Raw genomic sequence first — 23,964 nt, 5'->3', positions numbered from 1 at the left:
ACTGAAATAAACGAGCGTGACTCAGGGGTCTCTGTGTTCGAGCGGTTTGTTTATTGCAGTGTTGTGCTGCGTGTGTGTGTGTACGCTGGTGTGTGCGTGTTTAATTCCAGCTTACATCAATATTGTTTTAGTGTTTTTTTCCTGATTATTATTATTTGTAAGTTGTTTAACTCTGGGATCAGGGCCTTCTGGTTTCTGTTTCTGAGCCCGGAGTCTCCGCTGGAAAATCGCATTCTTCAGTAGGACAAGTGAGGCTTTTCTCCGGGTCTGGAGGATAACTGTTCCATTCCCTTTTATTAATAATATTGCATTGTGACTGTTGGCCAGGGCAGTAATCCCAGCCTAGTGAGACAGAAACTGAAAAAACGGACGCCTAGACAAAATAAAATGTCCTTTTGAAAATACAGGTTTTAGAATTCCTTGCTATTATTTGGGAAAGATGCTTTTATTCTATTTTATATCTATACATCTTAGTTTGTTTCCGGGGTTTGTTTCCCATTGTCTTTTTCTCATGTAATCGAGTGAGTGGTTTGCATCGGCCTTGCTGACTGACACCTGTGGCTTCTGACATGGTCCTCTGTTTGTCCTGGAACGTTCCCAGATTTATCTCAGTCACTTACATTTCTTGAAACGGTGCGTTCGTGCGTGCGTTCGTGTGCGTCATTAAGAGCATTTGTCTGCATTGCGTGCGCGCGCGTGTGTGTGTGTGTGTGTGTGTGTGTGTGTGTGTGTGTGTGTGTGTGTGTGTGTGTGTGTGTGTGTGTGTGTGTGTGTGTGTGTGTGTGTGGACTAGGTTGGTGCTGTCAGTTGTTCTAGTGCGTATCTGTTTCAAATCTCCTGACAATTATTTTTCTTCTTCTAATTTATTTTATTTGAAATGGGATTAATGTGTTTTCCCGAACGTAAAATACTGCGTCTGGAGCCGGGCCAGGCGGCGCTCTGCGGGAGAATGAGCAGAGACGTTGCTGTGGAGCCTGGTGCCCGTCTGTGTTCAGGAGGGCTGCCTGGTTCACAACAAGGGCGCTGTACACCATGGCGATATGCAATTGTGATAGTTTGCAGCCTATACACTGTTACCACCACTGCAACGTGACTGAACACACACCGATATGAGAAATGCGACTGCGGCACTGCTGCGTTGAACACCCTGTTCAGCTCTGTGGCTACCATGTGCACAAACTCTGTGGTAGCGCAGTCTTCAGCCTGAGAGTTGTGTATCCAGTTGTACACCCAAGGGGATATTTCTCAGCTTGTGTTTTTGCTGCCCTGTGTGCATTGCATTGAATTGCAGTTGCGATTGAGGTGATATTGAGCCCGGAGTCCATTCACACCCTGGCACCAGCTCAAATTCTTCTGCAAGGGGGTGTGGCGGTGGTGGGGGGAAAGAAATATGGATACATACACCGTCTCAGAGATGTCTCGGGCTGTGAATTCCCTGGTGCATTTAAAGGAGCGTCGGGGCTGCAGGGCACAGGCAACAGGAGAGACGCTAAGAAGGGGAGTGTCGTGGTGGTCCCGTCCCAGACTGGATTAGCCCTGTGGGGTCCGGGGACCCCCGAATCCAGACCCTCTCCCCAGCCCCTGACAGTCCGGGGCGGCTGAATTGAATTCCGTTCCTTCCCTTAATCCCGCTGTTCAAAACCTTGGGAAAGCACAACTGCCCCCACCTCCTCTCCCTCCACATTCCCAGGAAAACAAAACAACCCCCCCCCCATCTCCAATTAAGATGGGCCTTATTTACTGTACTGTCAATCAAGCCCTGAATGCAAAACATTGACGGGGCCAGCCAGTGAGCCTGGGGCTGGAGTTAGTGTGGTCTCCCAGGTCTCTGTGCTGGCACTTGGGGAGGCCAGGAGGAGGTGGGGGGTGGGGGGGTAGGGGGTTAAGGGGATTGTGTATCCTTGGTAAACATGGCTCTGTGGGCTGTGACTGTCTGATCCCAGGGGCCTCTCTCTCTCTCTTTCTCTCTCTCTCTCTCTCTCTCTCTCTCTCTCTCTCTCTCTCTCTTTCGCTCTCTCTGTGTTCAAAGTGTGTGTAAAATGCGCCCCACTTTCTTCTGACTCCCAAATCTACTCCAGCTCCGGAGTTTTTTTGTCCCCAGCTATTTTTAACTGAAACTCTATCTTGCACACCTACTGTGCTCCTCGGTTAAATGAGCACCATTAACCGTCTTCTGGGGTTTCCACATCACTGCTCGCTGGCAAAGACAAAACCAAGATCCAGCAGTTTACGTTTCCAGTATTTATGCGTTTGTGTCAGTTTATACAATCTGTGATTCCTCTCTCTCCCTCCTTTATTTAACCTCCGTCTCCCCCTCAGTCTCTACATCTCTCCTCTCCCTCTCCCACTCTCCCACGAACCCCCATCTCCCTCTCTCTCCCTCTCTCTCGGCCTCTCTCGGGGGCAGCAGCGCAGGGACGGTGAGGAATGTGCTCGGCGCAGCTGGTGCGTGTCAGTGCGTTGCCGGGCGAGTGCAGACAGGTTGGTGGGAGCAGGGGCAGCGTGCACTGCTCAGGTTAACCCAGCACGCTGCGGCTGCCTCAGCCCGGGAGCAGCGCGGCACGGTCTCACCGCAGTCTTACTAACGAGCGATTTACAGCGCTGGTTAAGATTTAATCCCTGCGCCAAGCTGCTGTCAGCACCTTAGGCTCATGCGGCCGAGTGATTCATGTCTGCGCTGCTGTGGTGGCTGTGAGGGGACAGCATGGGCAGAGATCTGCAGTTACTAGTTTTACTGCCAGTCAAAGCTCCCACCTTACTATGGATAGGCCGCCTGTGTTATCGGTAGTGGGGAATGACGAGGATTCAGCTCTATTGTAATCGGTGATACAGTGTCTAGTGATGGCGGAGACCCTTCCTTGGAACCTGCGCCCCACTGGAGGCCTGGAGCTGCCTGTCGTTTGGTTGCTAATTGGGGATGAGATCTGGGTGCCAGTGAAGCAATGTTAAACCCCAGCTGCCAGCACAGGGAGCATAAAGACGCGAACGCTGATCAGTCTTTTGAATTTGTCACTTTGTGTCGAAGGAGAGCTTCATATTGACAATCCCAGCTGGGGGGACGGGGGTGGGGGGCAATTCCTGCGACGCACTCCACACTGGAAAGCTGACTGTAAAGCCGTGTTAAGGAGGCTCCTGTTTGCTCTTCACATGGCTCAGCCACTTCTATAGCAACGGGAGGCGTTTCGGTGAAAAGGCGCAGAGACGCCGCGGAGAGGGGCTGCTCTGTAGGAGAGAGGCAGCAGAGTTGGCTGCGACAAATATTGACCCATTCTTTCCATGCATACTCTTTTTTTTTATGATTAAGATGGGAGGAAGAATAAAAATCCCATCAGTGCAGCAGCTGTGAGGGACAGCAGCCCGGAGGCCACGCCCCCTAACCCACACAGGCCGACCCTGAGATTAGAAACCTCGACCCGTTTTGAGCTGCAGGGACGCAGGGGCAGCAACGTGCCGACACGCTTGCTGTTTAAGATACTGTTCGCACCGCCCAGTGTGTCCATGTTGCAGCCCCTTGACACAGAGACGGTGAGTCAGCGTGGAACAGGCAGAGCCGAGGGGCAGAGATGGTGTTTGAACCTTCTGGTGATGAGGCTTTTTTCTTTGATGACCTTTTTTCCCTCAGTATTGTAGTTAAGTCAGTATTGTTATATTTGTTTTCAACGCCTCAGCAAAAAAGGGGGGCAGCCGAACCAACGACCGCGAAGCTGGGCGAGGCAAAGCTTGAGTCTGTGAGGAATGGATCGAGGGAGAGAGAAAGACAAAGCCTCAGATAAGAGGTGACTAATCTGCCTTTCAGCGGCCTTGTACAAACACACACACACACACAGTAGTGCAGGTGCTAACCCCCCCCTCTTCCGGCACAGTTGAGATTGATCGCCCAGAGATGGGTGTAATAAATCTCCGCTCACGTGGGTCGAGTTGCAGCTCAGACTGGTGTGGGCTGAGCGGGATAGGGGCTCCTCCAGAACTCCAGCTCCTGACCCGGCCGGGCGCTGTCTGTTGTGAGCGACGGGCCGCGATGGGCCAGGCGGCTGAGAGGGGGGACAGCCCTGAGTGTCTGTCTGAAATTACATCCCTCTGGTGTACCTAACCCCCCCACTCCTCAAACAATAGAAACAGGAGAGAGGGTGGAGGAGGAGGGGGCGACAGGGAATTATGTTTCGTTTTTTCCTTCTTTTTTGGTTGTTCTCAGCTGACACGGCGTATATGATGCAGTGTGACTCAGAAGAGTGGGAGAGATCCAAGCCGAGCTCTTTCTACTTTGCTTTTGTTTGCAGGATCTCCATGCCGACACCCTGAGAGAGTCCTGTTCACCAGCTCATCCCCACCCTCCGCCACTCTCTGTGTAAAGCAGCCCCCTCGTATTGCCCTGTGGAACGCGTGGCGACCCGCAGTCTATGGATACGTGGCACTCTTTTTCAGTGTGGTCCCGATACCGACAACTATCTGTTTGTCTTTGATCTCTTCCTAGTGTTTTGTCCCCCCCCACCCCCACCCTGTACTACAGAGGCCTGAAGATGAACACAGTATTCAGTGCGTTATCTACCGTATCACTCTCCGACAGTGCCGCGCTGTTCCGACGCTGATCCGATCTGCCAATACCCCGATACAACATATCCGCTGTGTGTCTCTCTGCTCGGGGCTGTGGGGTGTTATTGTAGGAGGGTGGGGGGCGATTTATGCTGGCGGATGTCAAAAATATAAGAACGGGGGGGGGGGGGGGGGGAACTATACAAAACAACAAAGCCAAAAAAGACAGATACCCTGTTCTTTCTCCTCTCCTGCGTTTCCCTTTTCTGAGAGATGGCACGATAGGTGGGGTCAATTCCCAGTCACGGAAAACTAAATACAGCAGAAAAAAACAACTCAAAAATTTGCCTCATCCGTGGCGTGTGTGAGGGGGTCATGGGCGCTCGGGGGTGCGGGGGCGAGAGGTGGGGTCCCGTGTGTCGCTGCTGCGTGCGCCGGCGTGGCTGCTGTCAGATCCCGGCTGTCTTTCATGGTTACGATTGTTATTATTGTAATTATAGCTACAGATGTATATTGTGTTACCAGGAGATGAGGTTTCTGCTTTATGGGCAGGGGGTTGTGTGGTGCCTGTCTGTACAGGTTGGTCGGTTCAGAGGAAATATCACCCCCCCGCCCACACACGCACACGCGCGCACACACACACACACACACACACACACACACACACATGCACACGGTGTCCTGACCTGGGGGGTGCGGGTGAGGCCTGGGTTGGCAGGCTGGCACCGAGGCCGGCCCCCCTGGGGTCTCCTGGCACCGGCCCTCCTGCCCCAGGCACAGAGATGTGAGAAGGGCCACACTGACACAGGAATGAATAGGCACTTTCACCGAGCCGGCAAACGCCTCCACCAATCAGCCGGCTCCGCTTTCTCTGGTCTCCATTCTTGCTGTCTTTCGTTGTTGTTTCTTTCATTTTCTCTCTTCCTTTCCTGCGTTCTGCGACTTCAGTCCTTCTCTTTACTCTTTCAGTTTATTTTCAGTTTTTCTATTCTTCCTTTGACACTTTCTAATTCTCTTGCTCTCAGCTTTTTTTTTTCTTCTTTCCTTTAATCCTTCTCTCTCTTCCTCCTCCCCCCTGCCGCTTTCTTCTGACAGGGACCTTGATTTATTTTATTTTATCTTTTTTAAGTTTTCGTTAGCAGTTTAGTTTTATTGCCTGTCTCCTGTGAGGGGTCAGGCTGTCCTGTCTGGTTTAGTCAGGACAGTCAGAGTGCGTCTGCTTCGTTTTGCCATCTTCCAAACCGCAGGAGTGAGAGAGAGACAGAGGGAGGGAGGGGGGGAGAGAGAGAGAGAGAGAGAGGGGGGGGGGGGGGGAAGAGGATGGTAGTGGAAGGATGGCCTGAACACAGCTGAAGCGATTGAGGACAAAGGGAGAGTGAGGATAGAAGAAGGGAAACAAAGAGGAGAACTGAACCCCTCATTAAGGTCAAGGGTGTCCCTATACAACACTCTATTAGCCGCGCTGTGCCGGCCGGCGCTGGGGTTTACCTGCTCTCTTCCATCCTCCTGGGCGAAACGGCCCGCTCCTCTTGGGGGGTTGTGTGAGCGTCGGTCAGCGCCGTGTCCACACTCTCACGCGGCACTGAGAGATGGGACGGGGCGGGGGTTACTATAGGGTGACTGACTGACCCTGGACAGAGCAACACCCACCGGGTCAGCGGCACTCTTGTGTTGGGCCGTGACCTCCGACCCCTGTGGGTGAAAAGGGGGCGTGCGCGGGGAGCAGAGAGAGTTTATTATTTCCTGTGTTTCCTCCTCTCTCTTCCTCTGTTGCTGTCAGTGAGAGAGAGGGAGGAAGGCGAGGAGCAGACGGTTCCCCGAGACCTCTGCCCTGGCTGCAGATCGAAGACGGATTCCTTGAAATGCAGCACTCTGTAGTATAATATATCAACCATGTGATTTGTTTCATAGTGTTCATAGCTCTGTGTTTTCGGGGGGAACGGCCGGGACTTCACAGAGGTGGCGGCGGCGGTGGCAGTGGCTGGGGGCTCTCCTGTTTCAGCTCCGATGGTCTGATCTGGCCTTGTCATTAAATCGGCCGCCCCCCCTCCCCTCTATCTCCGCGCCCCCAGGAAAGGGTCTGATCCCGCCTGTGTCTGCGGCTGAATGTCCCAGCTGGTCTCCCATTGTCGCCGCAGACCCTGGTCACAAACCAGGAACCACTGATCCAGGCCGGGCGGGATTACTGCCCCCAAAAGGAGGAGGGGGTGGGGGGGGGGCGGCAGATTTCAAAAGGAGGAGAGGAATGTTTCTAATTACGTTCCTTCCACTTCTTTTCTCTGCTTTTTCTTTTTTCCTCCGTCCTTTTTCTCTGGCTCGCTCCGTCTCCCGTCCGTCCCGCTCGCTCGCGCCCTGTTGTCGTCTCGCACGGCTTCAGGGTACAGTGGGCATGTGAGGGGGCAGCACGCTGAGACGCCACACTGATCTGAAGAGTGGGGTGGGGGGGGGACACGCTCGCGCTCTGGGAGGGTGGGAGAGGATAGGTCAGACAGGCAGAGAGAGAGGGAGGCGGGGTGAGAGGAGGAAAGAGGGAGAAAGAAAAAGTGAAGATTCCACAGATGCTAAGTGGATGGCACTCCGTTCTGATCAGGAAGAGGGTTTAGTAGCTCTCGGCCAATCAGCTGCTTGGCTGTGGTGTGTTTACTAGTGCGGTTCCACAGTGTCTGAGGTGGAATTTTAGGATTATATAATGTCTTCGTCCACAGAAGGGGTTTCGGATTTTCATTCTCCAACCTGCTCTCGTTTCCACACGCGTGTGCTCAGGTGCTGGGGTCATGCACTGAGCCCGAGGTCATACATTTTCAGTGCCGTCAGGGTTTTGAATACTTGAACCGAATTCCCTCGTGAGCTCCTCTGATCAAGACAATAGGGATTGCCCATTTGGTGTCACCACGGTAAACCCAGTAGAGGGCTGTACAGTGGCACTCCGAAGAACGATTGGAAAATTAAGTCTCTCTCTCTCTCTTTCTCTCCCTCTTTCTGTTCCAGGTGTCAGTGGGCTCTCCCAGTCTGAGCTGGGGTCCCGGGACTGGATTTTGGGGTGATCTTGCGCTATGGACTCCAGTTTGGAGGTCCTTCCTGGATTCCTGGTCCTCAGTCTGGTCTCCGTCATCAGCTGCTCCTGTAAGTGTGCGCGTGTGTGTGCGTGTGTGCGTGTGTGTGTGTGTGCATGTGCGTGTGTGCGTGTGTGCACCAGGGTCTTCAGCAAAGAAGGGATCACTTCCTGTTTTCTTCAATGCTGTTCCTTTGTTGAGATGCAGGCCCAGTTCCTAATGGCTGTGGCCTCCTAATCAGTCCCAGTTCCTGTCCCGGCCCGGTGTGTAAGTGGGGAGTTGCCATGTGGTGCTGACAGGTCAGAGGCGCAAAGTTGATTTTCTAGAGGAAATGAAAAGAAGTTCATTCTTCTTGCATTCAGGTTAGATTTGCCCTATAGTCCCCACAGCACCGGCTCCAGTCTGGGCCCAATAGAGGTGAGATTTCAGCTGTAAATTAATCTCTCTCTCTCCCTCCCTCTCTCTCAGATGTGCCCCTGTCTTTCCGGACGGAGCCCCTGTCCACGGTGCAGCGGTTGGGGGGGGCGGTGGCGCTTCGCTGTGCTTCTCAGCCCGGCTCGGCGCGGGTGCGGTGGCTTTGGGAGGGGCGGCCGCTGGACCCCCAGGCTCTCCCCCCGGGGCTGCAGCTGGTGCCCGGCTCCCTCTCCATCCCCTCTCTGCAGCCGCGGCATGCTGGGCGATACCAGTGTGTGGCACAGACGGACACCGGGGCCATCGTCAGCCGGCACGCACACGTCACCATCGCAGGTACACTGATACACTGATACTGCACACACTGGCACTGATGCACTGATACTGCACACACGGTTTTCCCTCAAACCACATTATTGCTGTCCCAGCTCAGGGAGCACTCACAGGTGGACCGCCAGGTCTGCGTCAACAGCTTACCGCACACTGTCGTCCGACTATTGTTGTCACACTGGGAAACGAAGTGGCTGAAACAGTTAATAAACACACTTCTCAGTCGCTCAGGCGCTCCGCCAGACGCCTCCCCAAGGGGTCCTTTATGAGCCTGCGGTCTTCCTGTGGAGCGTGCCGGCGGCCGGCGCGGGGCGTGCGGGGGGGCGGGGGGCGCTGCATCAGGAAGAGCATGACCGCTAGAGAGGGCAGGTGGGCGGAGAAATGGGGACCGAGGGAGTGATTAGGAATTGGTACTACAGAGTAATTATTATTAATACTTGACACCAAAGACCTGGGTAGCCTGTATAAGTATACCCACAGCCCATACACACGCTGAAACTGCCTGACAACTGACACACACACACACGAAATCCCGATAGATCTGCCAGGTCAAATGTTCCTTTTTCTGGTGCTCTGATCTCTGACCCCCATCCCATTTCCTGTCCCCCCACAGATCTCTCGGACTTCTTGGCGCTGCAGCGAAGGGCGGTGAAGGCGGAGGAGGGCGGCACGGCGCTAATCGAGTGCCGGCTGCCCCCCAGCACCCCTCCGGCCCTGCCGCGGTTCAGGGTGCGAGGGCAGTGGCTGGAGCAATCGGCAGGTTTGTACTTCACGATTCGTGGGATAGGTCAAAAGACTGGATTTGCACGAGGAAGGTATCGAAGTGGGGCTCCAGAGTAGGATCAAACCCCCTTCTGCAATGCTTGTTTGTTTTTAATGCCCCCCGTTTGTGGGGTACGCGCGCACCAGGTTTCCTCACTGCAGCCTAAACTGAAGTGTGTCGTCTGTCTCTCTCGCTTCACCCCGACAGATCAGTATTTAATCCTTCCGTCTGGGAACCTTCAGATCTTATCCGTGGCCCCCCGGCACCAGGGGACGTACAAGTGCGGCGCCTACAACCCCATCACCCTGGAGACCCGAGTGGAGCCCCACGGACAGAAGCTGACAGTCAAACGTGAGTCCTGACCCGTTTCGCTGTGACTCGCCGTCTCTGGATACGAACGAGAGCTTAGATCAGTACAGCGACTGCAGGATTAGGGTGGGAGAGGACCCAGAGAGTGTGTGTGTGTGTGTGTGTGTGTGTGTGTGTGTGTGTGTGTGTGTGACCTTTGACCCTTGACCTCTGAACTGCCGGAAGGGTTAGGAAGGGAGAACACGGCAAAGGAAACACAACAGGCCGGGCCCGGGCAAATTGGGCCACAGGGTCACAGGGGTCTACACTATTGCACGCTTGCACGGTGACTCTCTCTGTCTCTTTCTCTCTCTCTCTCCCCCCCTCTCTCGCACTCCCCCCCCTCTCTTTTTCTCGGAATCACTCCCCTCTGGCTGTGTTTATTACTGAAATAAATCAGACTTTCCACGGTTGAGCAAGTCTGATAACTGAAACTCTCCCCTGCTCTCTCTCTCTCTTGGTCTTGAATAGCAGAATCACACCTCTGTATTGGGGTGGTTTGATCAAGAATTTAATCACTTCCTGTTTCACCCCTTCCCCCCCTCAGGCTCGGACGGTCCCTCCCCAGTGCGGATCCTCTACCCCACGTCCCCGCAGACCCTCACGGTGGCACAGTCTGAGTCCCTGACGCTGGAGTGTGTCCTGGCAGGAAGTCCCGCCCCCACCACGCACTGGACCAAGGACGGACAGGACGTGGTGCCCGGGCCGAACCGCCGGATGGTGCTCAACAACCTCCAGCTGGACGGCGTGCGGAGGGTGGACGGGGGCAGCTACAGATGCTCGGCCAAGACCGAGACGGGGGGGGTGGTCAGCGCGAATTACACGGTCAATGTGCTGGGTGAGTGACGGCGAGGGACGCCCGTGTCTCGATATCTAACAGCTAAGAGTGTGAAGTGTGTTTTTCCAACCAGGGTAGGTCGTTGAAAACCTCTCTCTCTCTCTCTCTCTCTCTCTCTCCCTCCCTCAGAGCCGGCCTCAGTGTCGCGGGAGCTGCTTGACCAGTCGGTCTCTCTCCATTCTTCCATCCGCTTCACCTGCGTTGCCAAGGGAAGCCCTGCCCCCAACGTCACCTGGCTCTTTAACGCCGCCCCCCTGGCTCCGTCACCCCGCCTCCAGCTCTCTGGCTCCTCCCTCCTCATCTCGGCGGTGACGTCGCAGGACCAGGGCATGTACCAGTGCCTGGTGGACAACGGGATTGGCTCGGCCCAGTCAGCTGGGAGGCTCACCATCCAATCAGGTACAGTCGGCGGGCCGAGGATCAGAAATGGGTCATTAGGCGGGTCCTGACCAATGACGTTACAGGGGATGTGATGTCATGGGGCACTACCATGTTTCCCGTAATTCTGTGTGGTTTGAATAATCTGAGTGGCTGAACTCGAGGAGACTTGAGAAGGTTACAGCTCCCTGTGTGTGAGTTCAGGTGACGGTGCCGCTCACCCTGTATAACACTGTTTGTTCTTATTTAAATTGACTCCGTTGGGTTCTTTTCACACACAACTCACGTCTGCTGAAATTGTAGCCCACCCACAACATCTGCTACTTTCAACAGGGCTGGGAAAGAAACAAAATACTACTTATCAACGTATTTTTCTGGTCAGGAAAACGTTTCCACATTAAACTCAAGTGCAGTTAAGAGCTGAGGACTCCGGCCAGCTCTCTTAATGGTTTTCAGCTTTGCCTCCCGACTGATCTCGTGTCGTGTTGAAACGCCAGGATCACCTGGGAGAGGGGAGCGGAGGAGGGAAAGGAAGGGAGAAGAAGAGGGGAAGAAGCCGGAGGAGAGTGTTGCGGGGGAGTGGGAGAGAAATGTCAACAGCGAGAAGAGAGCGGCGGGGTGTTGAGACAGCGCAAGATGGAGAGAGAGAGTGTGAGCGTGTGGGGGTGGAGGCCAGTCCAGGGTCTCAGTCTCTGTGGTATGTTAATGGCCGTTGGGAGGAATGTGGGCAGCTGGCCCCGGGCCCAGGCCTCAGTGTAGGATTACCATCTCCAGGGCTGTTTGTTTTGTAAAATAAACCAGTGGCACTCACCTAAACAGCGCCAGCCCCAGCCCGGCCACCGAGAGCACAGCTTCTTGTTCGTTACAAAAACTAAATCATAGAAAAGATAAACGCCACCAAATAAAATAGCGTTTCTGCGTTTGTCTGGGTGCAGTTGTTGTGAAAGCTGTCCAGTCATACAGTAGACGGTGTGGGGAGGGGGGGGGACGCGCTGTGCCGTACTGGAGGGGAGAGGCGAGCTGGACGCACAAGCATGGCAAAAAATTCCACTCCTCACACTGCCAAGAAAACTGCGACCGGGCTCTTCCCCAGATCGATCCCTCCGGCTCTCATTAAAAACGCAGATCGGAAAATGAGTTTCCGTTGTGGCCGAGCAAGTCCGGCCGAGGGAGAACCTCGAGACGTAGCGGAGCAAGAGACATTTTAAACACAATGAAAAGGGCCTTGAAATCAGAGCAGCAGAGGGCAAGGCGAACGCTACACGATTCTAAACAGTTCAGATGTATTCCCGTCCCAGTCCGCTCTGTCCTTGACCTGCTCTGAACTCGGAGCTCCATGCAGAGAAGCTGGACGACGGTCGTGTCCGTGGGGGGGTGTCTGACCACTGAGCTATGCAGTCAGTGTCAACTTACAGCATTAATAAACAGTCAGAACATTTCCTGTACCAGTTAGATTGGAAGTCTGACTCTTAATAACTCTGTGGGTGTCTGTTTACCTTCGACCACTGCTCCAACAACTGGGAACAGACTCTGGCCCCTAGTTTTGGACCCTGGCTGTTTTTTGCCCCCTCCTTGACTCTCAGCTCCTGCACTGCGGACAGTTATTCTCAGGTCATATTGGTGCTGTTTCCATCCTCTGTTACGACCAGGAAAGCACAATGCCTCCAGGGTTCAGTTGGTTGAAACCCAAAACCATGAGGCCGGACTCTCTCAGACCCTCGCCTCAAACAGGACGTTCTCTCCGGCCACTGCTAAGGTGTCCCTGCCTGTGTGTTTGATTGACAGTGGGCAGCAGCACAGTGAGCGTGACTGCCGGACCCCCGCCCTCGGTGGACCCGGTGCAGAGCGACGAGGGCGCGGGGGGAGGCGGGGTCCCGTCCACAGACCGGGCAAGCGACGCTCCCACCCCCGAGGCGCCTATCATCACCAGTCCCCCGCAGACGCACAAGCCTGACATGTACGACCTGGAGTGGCGGCCGGGCCGGGACTGGGGCAGCCCCATCGTCGCCTACTTCGTCAAGTACCGCAAGGTCTGTCTGTCTGTGTGTTGTGTGTGTATCTTTGTGTCGTACATGTGTGTGTATCTTTGTGTCATGTGTGTGTGTGTGTCTGTTGTACTCACACGTGTGTGCTTGTGTCGAGCAGCTGGACGAGCTGGGCAGCATTCTGGGTGGCTGGCACACGGTGCGGGTGCCAGGCAGTGAGAAGGCGCTGCGGCTGGCCGAGCTGGAGGCCTCCAGTCTGTACGAGGTTCTGATGGTGGCGCGCAGCTCCGCCGGGGAGGGACAGCCGGCCATGCTCACCTTCCGCACCGGCAAGGGTGAGCGGCACCGTCACCTGACTCACACACTTACAGATGTACACACACACACACACGCACACACACACACACACACGACTGTTCCTCTCTCACACAGATCCCTCTCCCTCTCTCTCTCTCTCTCTCTCTCTCTGTGTTCTTGCAGAGAAGGCCACCTCCTCAAATAAGAGCCCTCACCCTCAGGGCCCCGCGGTGCCGGTGGGGAAGCCGGAGAAAGCGCCCGTCTTCGAGGGGCTCAACACGCACTATGGGGTGGTCGTGCACGACAGGGGTAAGTGTGGGTCAATGTGCGGGAAAACGGATCCCCAAAAAAAGAATGACAAGAGGAAAGAAAAGCTTAATTAGATTAGATTAATTTAACATTTGTAACAATCCGGTCTCTGCTGGCTGCGTGTCTGATTAACAGCCTGGTGTGACTGTGGATTCTGCATTTCCCACCCGACCTGTTCTCACACAATTTTCCCCAAATCCCATGGCCGTGTGCTGTGCTCCCAACCCGCTTGCCATGGCTGCCGATTGCTCATGAGAGGTGCTGTGCTTATAGGGGCCGCTCTCATGGGGGGACACTACGGCTGCCAGTCAGCGCTCTGATACTGTAAACAGCGCCGTAGGTCCTTAAAAATAATAGCCGTGTGCAGGAGAGCGGGGGTGCCGGCGTGCCTGTGTCTCCGTCTCCGTCTCGTCCTCGGTCTCTCACTAACCTTCTTCTCTCCTCTCACACTCTCTCCCGGCTCTCTGTGTCTCTGGCTTAGAGCCCGGACAGTAAGTACTCTTTCTTCTTGCTGTGGCATGATTCTGTGTTGCCTATTTTGGGTCTTTGTGCCTGTCTGCGTGTGAAGTCTGTACTCGTGTGTCTGTTTGACTTAAACCAAGTGAATGTGTTAAAAAAACAACAACAACGACCAGGGCGACAGACTGACCCTAACACAAGATAAATGCAATAGAAATAGTTGTTAGATCTGTAGTCTAAAGAAATGGCTTTAACAATGTCAAGTACACTTGAAAATGTAAAGAAGCAGGAATAATATATGTGTAAGTGTGTCTGGCAGACAGAGCAGTTGGGCTGTGTGTGAGTGTGTTGTCGTACGAGATTACACATGAGGAGGTAACTGGCTGGGATGTCCTGTGGCTGAATGATTGGTTGACGTGATGCTACTGTCAAATGCCGCCTGGTCTTTGATTGGTCCCATCTGCCCCCCCCCCAGTGCCTGAGGCCCCAGACCGGCCCACGATCTCAATGGCAACAGAGAGCTCTGTGTATGTTACGTGGATCCCGCGGGCCAATGGCGGCTCCCCGATCACCGCCTTCCGTGTGGAGTACCGGCGCCAGGGCCGCAGCGCCGAGTGGATAGTCGCAGCCGACAACATCTCCCCCCTCAAACTGTCTGTGGAGGTCCGCAGCCTGGAGCCAGGTCAGACACAACGACCAGCACGCTGACGCACTGACCAACACACAGACACACTGACCAACACACTGACTGACACAATGACCAACATACTTGACGCACTGACCAACACACTCACCGTCACATTGAAACACTGACCAGCCCACTGACTGACGCACTGACCAGCAAGCTGACTCACTGACCAACACACTGACACACTGACCACCACTCTGACCAGCCCACAAATGCACTGACCAACACACTGACTGAAGCACTGACCAGCACATGCTGATTCTCTATCATTTATCCTGACACACTGCATTACAGACCAACTGAGAAGCACAGACAGTTACTGACGCACTGGCTTTCAGTGACAGAGTGATATGCCCTGCAGAACTGATGACATGATAGTGACACACTGTACACAAAGACACACTGATATTCTGACACGCTCTCCCTCTCCCTCCCTTTCTCTCTCTCTCTCTCTCTCTCTCTCTCTCTCTGTGTCTCACAGGCTCCACGTACCGTTTCCGGGTGATCGCCATCAACATGTATGGCGAGAGTCCGCACAGCGCCCCCTCCAGGCCCTACCATGTGTCCACGGTCAGCACGCACTTCACCAGCCGGCCCATCGCTGGGCCCCACATCTCCTCCACCGACGCCGTGAGCGACACGCAGATCATCCTGCGCTGGACGGTGAGTGCAAGTCTGGCCTGTCACCACAGGGGGGCGTCGCTCCAGCCCCTGTGCACGACACACTCCTTCACCGCTCCAGTCTGGGCCCCATAGTCCCCACAGTGCTGCTGCAATCTGGGCCCTTTAGTCCCCACAGCACCGCTCCAGTCTGGGCCCTATAGTCCCCACAGCGCCGCTCCAATCTGGGCCCTATAGTCCCCACAGCGCCACTCCAGTCTGGGCCCCATAGTCCCCACAGCGCCGCTCCAATCTGGGCCCTTTAGTCCCCACAGCACCGCTCCAATGTGGGCCCTTTAGTCCCCACAGCACCGCTCCAATCTGGGCCCTGTAGTCCCCACAGCGCCGCTCCAATCTGGGCCCTATATTCCCCACGGCGCCGCTCCAGTCTGGGCCCTATAGTCCCCACGGCGCCGCTCCAGTCTGGGCCCTATAGTCCACTTCATCTGAGACGATTTAAGGAGCGATTTGCCAATTATTATTTTTTTCCCAAAAGTCAGAGGTAGAAAATCAAGATAATTTGATCTTGAAAGTCTCAGGCCGTATGCACCTCCATCAGCAGGGCCTCAATCAGCACCTAATTGCGCCGCCTGGGCTTGATTGCAGAGCTGTTCCTGCTGCCGAGATTAGCAGCCCCTCTTTAGATCGGTATGCACAGATGATGAAGGGGGCTATTTATAGAGAACAGATAAGATAGGAGAAGAAGGAGAGGGGGGGATAGCTTTCTACTACTGTAATGTTCTCTTTCTTTTTTTTTCCACAATCTTAAGCCTTCCATTTTCCACTCATCCATCATAACGCAGATGTTCCAATTTTTTTTTACCAAATTGCTATTGTACAGGGGCCAGGGGTAGGGGTGTGTGTGTGTGTAAAGGTGTGTGCGTGAGGGGGGTAAAATCTGCTGTCTGACTCTCTCTCTCTCTCTCTCTCTTTCAGTACACCCCCTCCAGTAACAACAACACCCCCATCCAGGGCTTCTACATTTACTACCGCCCCACGGACAGCGACAACGACAGCGACTACAAGAGGGACGTCGTGGAAGGTGAGGGTGAGGCCCAATTAATCAATTAACTAGTTAGCCAATGAGCACGGCTGTTTTCTGTGATGTCATGCGCCCACAACGCCAGACAGCCAGTCGGGGAGGGGATGATATCCTGATTAATGAATTTGATCCTGATGTTAATGATAATAATAATAACAGCACTATGAGTTATAATAACACTAATGTGGATGGTAATAATTGGACACCTGCAGTGTTAATGGGGTGGGTCTAGGTGAGGGACTGGGTGTGTCCCACAGGCCTCTGAACAGGAAGTGTCCCCGCCCTGGGAGAGTGGGGTTTGGCTGCTGTTGAGTGACGGGCCGCGAGTGGCCGAGCTGGCGGGACATGTTTTTTATTTTGCTCTAATGAGCGGCTGCCTCACTAATGGCCCTGAGCTGAAACCCTAGACCGGGCTATGGGGGCGGTGGGGCTGGCGTCAGGAATGTCAACAGCCCTGATTGCGGGTCTGCCGGCCCCCTTCCCAGCCTGCACTGCTCCGATGAGGAGTCTCTCACGGGCGCCCGGCCCTGGCCCATTCATACACACACTCTCTCACAGCGTCTTCTCTCACCATGAACCACCTGCTGCTGTTTTGGGTACCGTCTTCGCACTCATGGACTCTTTGATACAGGGGGTAACAATATCCACTGACATGGGCTGCTGCAGCAGTATCTACTGTTCAGATACGTGGGTATGAGCCCCACCTGTAGTCCTGCTAGTGGCGTCCTGTTGCTCTTGTGGTCAGCACCTCACAGGGTCCTGCACTGCTGCTTACCAACGGTGCAGTTGTAAGGGAAGGCAGGGAGAGTGTGTTTGTGTTCAGTAGTGTGCGGGCTGAGAGTAGTGCTGTGCGTGATGCGATGCATGCTGTGCATGGTGTGCAGTGCGTTGTGCGCTCTGTGCATGGTGTGCAGTGCGTTGTGCTCTGTTGTGGGAGGGCTGGAGCCGGTCCAGAACAAACACTGCAGGCCTTATATGGAGCCGGTTTGGAGAGGAATGCCAGCCTCAGCCCCCACAGACTGCAGACAGAGGGGGGGGGGTAGAGAGACTGAGAAAGACAGAGGAGAGAGAAAAGGACAGGGGGAGTGAAAGAGGAGAGACAGATATAAGGGGGGGGGGCAAATAATTGAATTCAACAGGGTACAACTATCATAAGACAAAATGGGGGGGGAGATAAAAGAAACCAGAGATAATTAGGGCGGGGGGTGGGTAGAGTATGGTGAGAGGAGGAACAAGTGCGCAGATGGGAGAGAGGTGATGGACACCGAGGGGGGAGAGAGAGAGACGGGAGATTACAAGTTACCAAACTGCATCCAGACGTCTGTTTAGAACAGATTTGCTGCTAAATCGGGAACAAAAGGAAACTATATTTAGAGAGCATGCCTGAAATCATGACTTAATTGCCCCAGGCAGAGCCAGCGCCCCGCTACGCAGCCCACGGACCCCTCAGCAGCTCAGCACCATGTCCTGTGCTCTGGTACACCGTCCACCACAGAGGAGGATCAGAATGATGATGATGATGATAACGTGCGCATAAGAAAAACATTGCTTTTAACGCAGCTGTCAGTGAGATTGCAAATGCCACGTACGGAACCAGCCAATCACAACGCAGCAGTTGCAAACCACAGGGGTGCGTTTGTGACTGGCACTTGGGGCCCGCTGGGCAGAGCCACGGGGTTCTGGAGGGGGTGAAAGAGCTCAGTTGGGGCCACATTATTGCCCATGCCTTTGGTGTGGGAAGCGCAGTGTCATTGGGTGACTGGCTGTCTGGTGACTGCGCGTGTCTTTGCCTGTTGATCACATTCGATCTGTCTGTGTCTGCCTCTCCGTCTGTCTGTCTCGCTGTGATGTCTATCTGAGTGTGAGACAGTCTGCTCCCAGCATGCTGAGCTCTCCCTGCTTCCTGTCACCCCCCCTCAGGCTCCAAGCAATGGCACATGATTGGCCAGCTCCAGCCCGAAACCTCCTACGACATCAAGATGCAGTGCTTCAACGACGGGGGGGAGAGCGAGTACAGCAACGTCATGATCTGCGAGACCAAAGGTGAGAGGGAGGGAGAGGGAGATGTCACTTCTGGTAAATGCATCAGTCACATAATTATAAAAATAACAGACTATTTTTGGAATTCAGGGGATGAAATTATGAAAGTTTGCTGTATAGAACAATTCTAACTGCTGTCCCTCCCTCTCTCTGCAGCACGGCAGCCCCCAGGGGTGCCCCCATTGATGGGCGGCGGCGCGGTGACCCCCCCAGGCCCGGGACGGGGCGGGGCTGCCGGGGGGACGGCGTTGCAGCGCGGGGGGGACATGCTGTACCTGATCGTGGGCAGCGTGCTGGGCGTCATGGTGCTCATCCTGCTGGGCTTCATCGCCATGTGTCTATGGAGGAACCGGCAGCAGAACAGTCTGCACAGTGAGTCCTAAGGACAGGGGAGTCAATACTGAGGACAGGGGAGTCAATACTGAGGACAGAGGGGTCAATACTGAGGACAGGGGGTCAACATTGAGGACAGGGGGTCAATACTGAGGACAGGGGAGTCAACACTGAGGACAGGAGGTCAACACTGAGGACAGGGGAGTCAACACTGAGGACAGGGGGTCAACATTGAGGACAGAGGAGTCAATACTGAGGACAGGGGGTCAATACTGAGGACAGGGGAGTCAACACTGAGGACAGGGGGTCAACATTGAGGACAGGGGGTCAATACTGAGGACAGGGGAGTCAATACTGAGGACAGGAGGTCAACACTGAGGACAGGGGAGTCAACACTGAGGACAGGGGGTCAACATTGAGGACAGGGGGTCAATACTGAGGACAGGGGAGTCAACACTGAGGACAGGAGGTCAACACTGAGGACAGGGGAGTCAACACTGAGGACAGGGGAGTCAATACTGAGGACAGAGGGGTCAATACTGAGGACAGGGGGTCAATACTGAGGACAGGGGAGTCAACACTGAGGACAGGGGAGTCAACACTGAGGACAGGGGGTCAATACTGAGGACAGGAGGTCAATACTGAGGACAGGGGAGTCAATACTGAGGACGGGGTCCACATGGAGGACAGAGGGTCAGCACTGAGGACAGAGTTTATTGATATTGATGAGAGGTCCGTAAGATTGATGAGGGGTGAATAATATCGATGAAGTAATATTGCTGCATGTACAGTATTGATATTGGTCAGGGAGGTGTTGACACTCATGAGAGCTGACGTGAATCCCCCCCCGGCAGAGTACGACCCCCCAGGCTACCTGTACCAGCCGGCAGAGATGAACGGCCACGTGCTGGAGTACACCACGCTGCCCGGCACCAACCGCGTGAACGGCGGCCTGCACCCCGGCTACGGCCACAGCGCCGGCCTGCCCCCCGGCTGCCCGCACCTGCACCACAAACTGCCCAACGGCACCGGCTCGCTCTGCCCCTCCGCCCACGACAGCCCCCCGCCGCACTCCCCCAGCCTGGACTACGAGCACTCCCACCACCTGCACAACGTGAGTCTGTCCCTCTGTCTCTGGTCTGTATACAACCCACCTTCTCCACAGCAGGAGTCTCTGTCTCTGTGTCTGTGTGTGTGTCCCTGTCTCTTTCTGTCCCTCTGTCTCCATATGTCCATCTGTCTGTCTGTATACAACCCACCTTCTCCACAACAGGAGTCTCTCTCTCTGTCTCTGTCTCTCTTTGTGTGTCTCTGTGTGTGTCCCTGTCTCTTTCTCTCTCTATTTCTCTCTGTCTGTCTCTCTGTCTTTGTGTGTATCTGTGTGTGTCTCTCTTTTTGTGTCTCTGCATGTGTCTCAGTCTCACAATTACACGATCGATCGATGGACTGGGCGGGGGAATGAGAGGGTGTTGCTAAACCCTGCTTTCTGATTGGCAGGGAGGCGGGGTCTACACGGCGTTGCCCCAGTCGGATCCCTCGGACTGTATGAGCTGCCAGAACTTCTGCAACAACAACAGGTTAGTGACCGGAGAGAGATGGCGGGTAGGGGGTTGGGGTTAGTGTGGAATCACCACTCGCCTGCGGTTCGGGGTATTGAGAGTGAGAGTGTGAACCCGACCCCCTCGAGGGTGAAAGAGACCCTCACTCCCACACTGTGAGCTCTCCTCACTTCCGGTGCATTGACAGGGGGAGTGCGTTGCATCACTATACATCTGTACATGTTTGCTCCTCTGGCTTTGTGGCTTCAGGCTTTAAGGGCGTCTTCAATCAACGATCTTCTGCGCTCAGTAATTGCTTAAAAAATAAGAAAGTTGTCGTCTCGTCCCCCCTGTATTTAAGTGTTGGTCTCCTCTTGAACGGGGGTGAGCCAAATAAACAAGTAATAATAATAATAATTATAATTATAATGATGATGATGATAGCAGCTGCAATGCTGTGGAGCGAGCCTGGGTGGGCAGACGAGTCTCCTCTCCAGGAATCCTCTCTCTGCTGACTCCCGGCCAGGGCTGCACACCCCCCCCGCCCTCTGCGTCCCGCCCGGCGTGTTTATGTACTCTGGGAGCTCCGGCACTAACAGTTTACTCTGCGCCACACCGCCGGCCGCGCTAACGCACACTGTGTTTATTTACCTCTCAGCGGCCCGGAGAGAGAGAGCAGGGGGGGGGGAGGTGTGAGTGTTTGAACAGCCCACGGGGAGGGAGGAGGAGGAGGACGAGGGGGGGTTGGAAGAGCTGGAGACGGAGGTGGGGGCCGCCACTGCTGGGCTTTGACGTTCCTGTGTGTTTTTCTTTTGGTTGTTTGTTTTTTATGAATGGAAAATGTAGGAGTTTGGGTTTTTCTCCGTGTCTCTGAGTGTGAGTGTGTGTGTGTGTGTTAGAGAGAGAGAGAGAGAGAGAGAGAGAGAGAGAGAGAGAGAGAGAGAGAGAGAGAGAGAGAGTACTCTGAGCAGTACGGCACACGTCCCCACTGAATCCAGGGCCGGATTAACTGTTTCAAGGCCCCCCAGTCACTAGGAATATCTCTCTCCGGTCGGAAAACGCAAACGCCTGGCGGCCGACACAGTGACAAGCACACCTATATATCACTGAGTGGGGGCCCCCACTGGATCACACAGCAGTCAGGACGTGGTGGAGAGCGACAATAATGTATGAGTATTAAACATAACGGAAACCTGTCCCGAGAGTGCGGGGGGCTCTGACTCCGCAGAAAAACATAGTGTTACTAAAGGTTAAAGGTCAAGCCCTCTGCCTCCAGTCAGGGCTTCTGCTGGAGGCCCTGTGATGCGTGGAGGTTGTGTTGTGATATTCTGGACAACACAGCATTTTAGTATTTAAACCTGATTGTTCTGGAGCAACTCAGAGACATTTAACACACTCTCTCTCTCTGTCTCTCTCTCTCTCTCTCTCTCTCCAGATGTTACTCAAAGACCAACGGCACCTTCCCCAGTGGCACCCTTCCCATGATGCACCGCATGGGGCCCTGCCAGCAGGACGGGCTGGAGATGGTGCCCCTCGGTCACGGGACCCCACCCTGCCACACCCCCACTGCCCCACAGTGCACCGAGCAGGAAGGGGAGGAGCCCCGAGAGTGCGTGACCCTGCCCACCTCCCAGCATTCCTGCTGCCAGGCGGGGGAGTACGGTCTCTGCCTGTCCGAGGAGAGAGGTGAGACGAGGCCTCGACCCTGGATTGTTCTGAAGGGGGGGTAACGCCGTGCTCTGTGCAGACAAGAACCCATAACCGCTTCATAATAATAAGTGTGTTTCCCTCACGATCAGGTGAGGAGCCGCGCTGCCAGGACCCCGAGGGCCCCGTGGTGGTGTGCTGGGAGAGCCTGGGTTTGCCTGCACTGGACTGCACCCAGAAATCAGGCTGGATCTCCTCGGGCACTGCCCTGGACAGCCCCGGCGGGGACTTCGCACAACCACAGCTACAGGAAACCTGAGAGCCCCCGCCGGAGACGAGTGAGGGAGACGGGAGCGAGAGAGGGAGGGAGGAGAGGAGAGAGGGATCAAAGCAAGCCTTTGTATCCTCAGGGACAGTTGACAGTGTGGAAACTGGGACTCAAGCTGCCTGTGGACAAGGCTGAAAGACTGAGAAAGGGATGGAGGAAGCGAGACAGACAGAGAGACGGAGAGAGGGAGCGGGAGGCCGGGAGACCGACGACACCAGCGACGCCGAAACGGGATCTGGAGAAGAGCTTTTTTTTTTTTTTTTTTTAAAGAGCAAAATGTTTTAGACACTTATTTATTTTTTGTAGTAGTAAAATATTATTTCATATGAATGTATCTGTTTTAAGAAAAAAAAGTTTGTCTTTTCTATTATTTATGCCGTTTTATTTTATTTTTGTGAACGAGAATTGTTTGTTCGGTTTTGTTTTTGGTTTCTTTCCACGAGGAGTGGACTTTAGCCTTTTTATGTATAAAGTTTTGTAATAATATAAAGAGACACTATGGAAGACACCAGCTCTCGTGTAATTTCCTTCCCCCTGGGTCTCCCCAGTCTGCGCTTCTCACCGCTGTCTCTGTCGTCTCTTCTGTGCGTCTGTCTGTTTTTAAACCTGACTGGTACAGTACTGTCAGCGCTCTCCTTCTGCCGTGTCTGCGTTGCCCTCTGCCACGCGCTTTACTACTTGCTCCGTCAGTGTATTCTTAGGTGGCAGGTCTCATTTCTACCCCTATTACCCCAGGTGAATTTTTGCCACCCTCTCTGTCTCTCCTGGAGCTGGGCAGCAGTTGCCTTCCTTTCAGGAGCTGCCAGGAGACATGAGAAGATCCACAGAGCTCTGGACAGGACAGCAGCACAGCCTCCTGCAGCCTGGAACACCCTTCTTCTCCGTGTTACCCCAGTGTGACCTCTCACTATTGCCCATTTGTAGACAGAGACAGGTATTATTATTATTCTTATAACAAAGTATTTATTTATTAGCAGATGCCCATACTCAAACTGACAGTTTACACAAGAAACAGTTAAAAGTGCAGCAAATAGACTCAGTAAAAACAAATACAATAGCACACATCCTAGTGCAAACACAGACGGGCTGGGCACACAGGGCGCTGTGGAACTGACAAAAGTGGGCAAACAGCAGCTAATTCAGACCTGCCTGAAGCCTCGTACAAGGGCATGTCCTGGCACTGCCCATGCGTGGGTGAGCAGTGGGTGAGCTGACCAAGAATCCTACAGTGCATGCAGTGTGTATCTGTGTGATGTCAGTGTTGTGTATATCTGTGTGATGTCAGTGCTGTGTATATCTGTGTGATGTCATGCAGTGTATATCTGTGTGATGTCAGTGCTGTGTATATCTGTGTGATGTCAGTGCTGTGTGTATCTGTGTGATGTCAGAGCACTGTATATCTGTGTGATGTCAGTGCTGTGTGTATCTGTGTGATGTCAGTGTTGTGTATATCTGTGTGATGTCAGTGTTGTGTATATCTGTGTGATGTCAGTGTTGTGTATATCTGTGTGATGTCAGTGCTGTGTATATCTCTGTGATGTCAGTATTGTGTATATCTCTGTGATGTCAGTGCTGTGTATATCTGTGTGATGTCAGTGTTGTGTATATCTGTGTGATGTCAGTGCTGTGTGTATCTGTGTGATGTCAGAGCACTGTATATCTGTGTGATGTCAGAGCACTGTATATCTGTGTGATGTCAGTGCTGTGTGTATCTGTGTGATGTCAGTGTTGTGTATATCTGTGTGATGTCAGTGTTGTGTATATCTGTGTGATGTCAGTGTTGTGTATATCTGTGTGATGTCAGTGTTGTGTATATCTGTGTGATGTCAGTGCTGTGTATATCTGTGTGATGTCAGTGTTGTGTATATCTGTGTGATGTCAGTGTTGTGTATATCTGTGTGATGTCAGTGCTGTGTATATCTCTGTGATGTCAGTATTGTGTATATCTCTGTGATGTCAGTGCTGTGTATATCTGTGTGATGTCAGT

The 23,964-nt window shown here is 53.9% G+C and overlaps 1 protein-coding gene across 2 annotated transcripts in view; it reads left to right on the top strand.

Moving 5' to 3' along the window:
• cdon (cell adhesion associated, oncogene regulated) overlaps positions 1 to 22,485 on the top strand; it is a 34,713-nt gene extending 12,228 nt beyond the window's left edge. The window contains exons 2-19 of one of the 2 annotated variants that reach the window (XM_066710889.1): positions 7,519 to 7,653; positions 8,052 to 8,330; positions 8,938 to 9,084; positions 9,295 to 9,438; positions 9,983 to 10,273; positions 10,403 to 10,672; positions 12,437 to 12,681; positions 12,797 to 12,971; positions 13,117 to 13,242; positions 14,177 to 14,383; positions 14,871 to 15,052; positions 15,986 to 16,091; positions 18,012 to 18,134; positions 18,288 to 18,503; positions 19,319 to 19,578; positions 19,962 to 20,041; positions 21,438 to 21,688; positions 21,802 to 22,485. In XM_066710889.1, the coding sequence (XP_066566986.1) occupies positions 7,584 to 7,653; positions 8,052 to 8,330; positions 8,938 to 9,084; positions 9,295 to 9,438; positions 9,983 to 10,273; positions 10,403 to 10,672; positions 12,437 to 12,681; positions 12,797 to 12,971; positions 13,117 to 13,242; positions 14,177 to 14,383; positions 14,871 to 15,052; positions 15,986 to 16,091; positions 18,012 to 18,134; positions 18,288 to 18,503; positions 19,319 to 19,578; positions 19,962 to 20,041; positions 21,438 to 21,688; positions 21,802 to 21,968 (3,339 nt within the window). In that variant the 5' untranslated portion in view covers positions 7,519 to 7,583 and the 3' untranslated portion in view covers positions 21,969 to 22,485. Of the gene's footprint in view, positions 1 to 7,518; positions 7,654 to 8,051; positions 8,331 to 8,937; positions 9,085 to 9,294; positions 9,439 to 9,982; positions 10,274 to 10,402; positions 10,673 to 12,436; positions 12,682 to 12,796; positions 12,972 to 13,116; positions 13,243 to 14,176; positions 14,384 to 14,870; positions 15,053 to 15,985; positions 16,098 to 18,011; positions 18,135 to 18,287; positions 18,504 to 19,318; positions 19,579 to 19,961; positions 20,042 to 21,437; positions 21,689 to 21,801 lie in introns of both variants that reach the window. The other variant, XM_066710880.1, reaches the window with a different exon arrangement.
• The last annotated feature ends 1,479 nt before the right edge of the window (positions 22,486 to 23,964 follow it).

This window comes from Amia ocellicauda, chromosome 1 (genome assembly GCF_036373705.1).
Source record: "Amia ocellicauda isolate fAmiCal2 chromosome 1, fAmiCal2.hap1, whole genome shotgun sequence".
Classification (NCBI taxonomy): Eukaryota; Metazoa; Chordata; class Actinopteri; order Amiiformes; family Amiidae; genus Amia; species Amia ocellicauda.
The sequence above is the reverse complement of the archived record's forward strand: the minus strand, read 5'-3'. Positions and strand labels throughout refer to the sequence as shown.